At 68.0% G+C, this 669-nt stretch overlaps 1 protein-coding gene across 1 annotated transcript in view; it reads left to right on the top strand.

Moving 5' to 3' along the window:
* Positions 1-182: 182 nt before the first annotated feature.
* The window catches only part of Malapachy_3699 (hypothetical protein), a gene marked incomplete at both ends in the record, with an annotated part of 2,021 nt that continues 1,534 nt past the window's right edge, over positions 183-669 (top strand). The window contains one exon of the mRNA XM_018138161.1: positions 183-644. Within this exon, the coding sequence (XP_017990034.1) occupies positions 183-644 (462 nt within the window). The remainder of the gene's footprint in view (positions 645-669) is intronic.

Genomic DNA, 669 nt, shown 5'->3' with positions numbered 1-669 from the left:
AGAGCAGAGCCCACGAGCCATCCTGGCTCTACGTCGCTCGCAATCAGCCGCGTCTCTCTCTCGAGCAGCACCACCACGCCGCCGCCGAGCGCATAGAGCAAGTCCTCCATGCCCTCGACGCCCACGGCCTCAACTCCCCCAGCGGCAGGCGCGCTCTCTACCTCTACACCGTCTCGCGCCCCATGCGCTCCCACCTGCTTCCCTACGCGTGGATCCGCACAGCCAAGTGCGCTCTCGACGGCCTCTGTGCCTACCGCAACCGCTGTGCCGATCCCAACGTCGAGCTCATGATCCATCTCTTGCCCAAGGCCGGCCTCTTCCCGGCCTTTGACGCGACGACCCGCCTCGGCCACCGCGTGTCCCAGGCGGAGCGCGCCGCGTACCTGGGCCAGCTCGCCGAGTACCCACTCCCTCAGTGGTCTGCCATGATCGAGTACGTCGCCAACGCTGGCGTCGACGCGACCATTGCGCGCTTCGAGGCAGGCTGGGGTCAGCGGCCAGTCGAGGTGGAGGAAGCTGTTCTCTCCCTCGACGCTGACGACCAAGCCGACCAGGCCCATGTAGAGGCCCTCCTTGGCGGCGTCGTCCAGGCCGTCACCATGACGGCCGAGGCGGATGCACAGGGCAGCGAATCGGGCAGCGAGGTTCCCTCGCTCGTGGGGGACAGCG

This window comes from Malassezia pachydermatis (assembly GCF_001278385.1).
Source record: "Malassezia pachydermatis strain CBS 1879 chromosome Unknown scaffold21, whole genome shotgun sequence".
NCBI lineage: Eukaryota > Fungi > Basidiomycota > Malasseziomycetes > Malasseziales > Malasseziaceae > Malassezia > Malassezia pachydermatis.
Note: the sequence above shows the minus strand (reverse complement) of the source record. Positions and strands in the feature narration are given on the sequence as shown.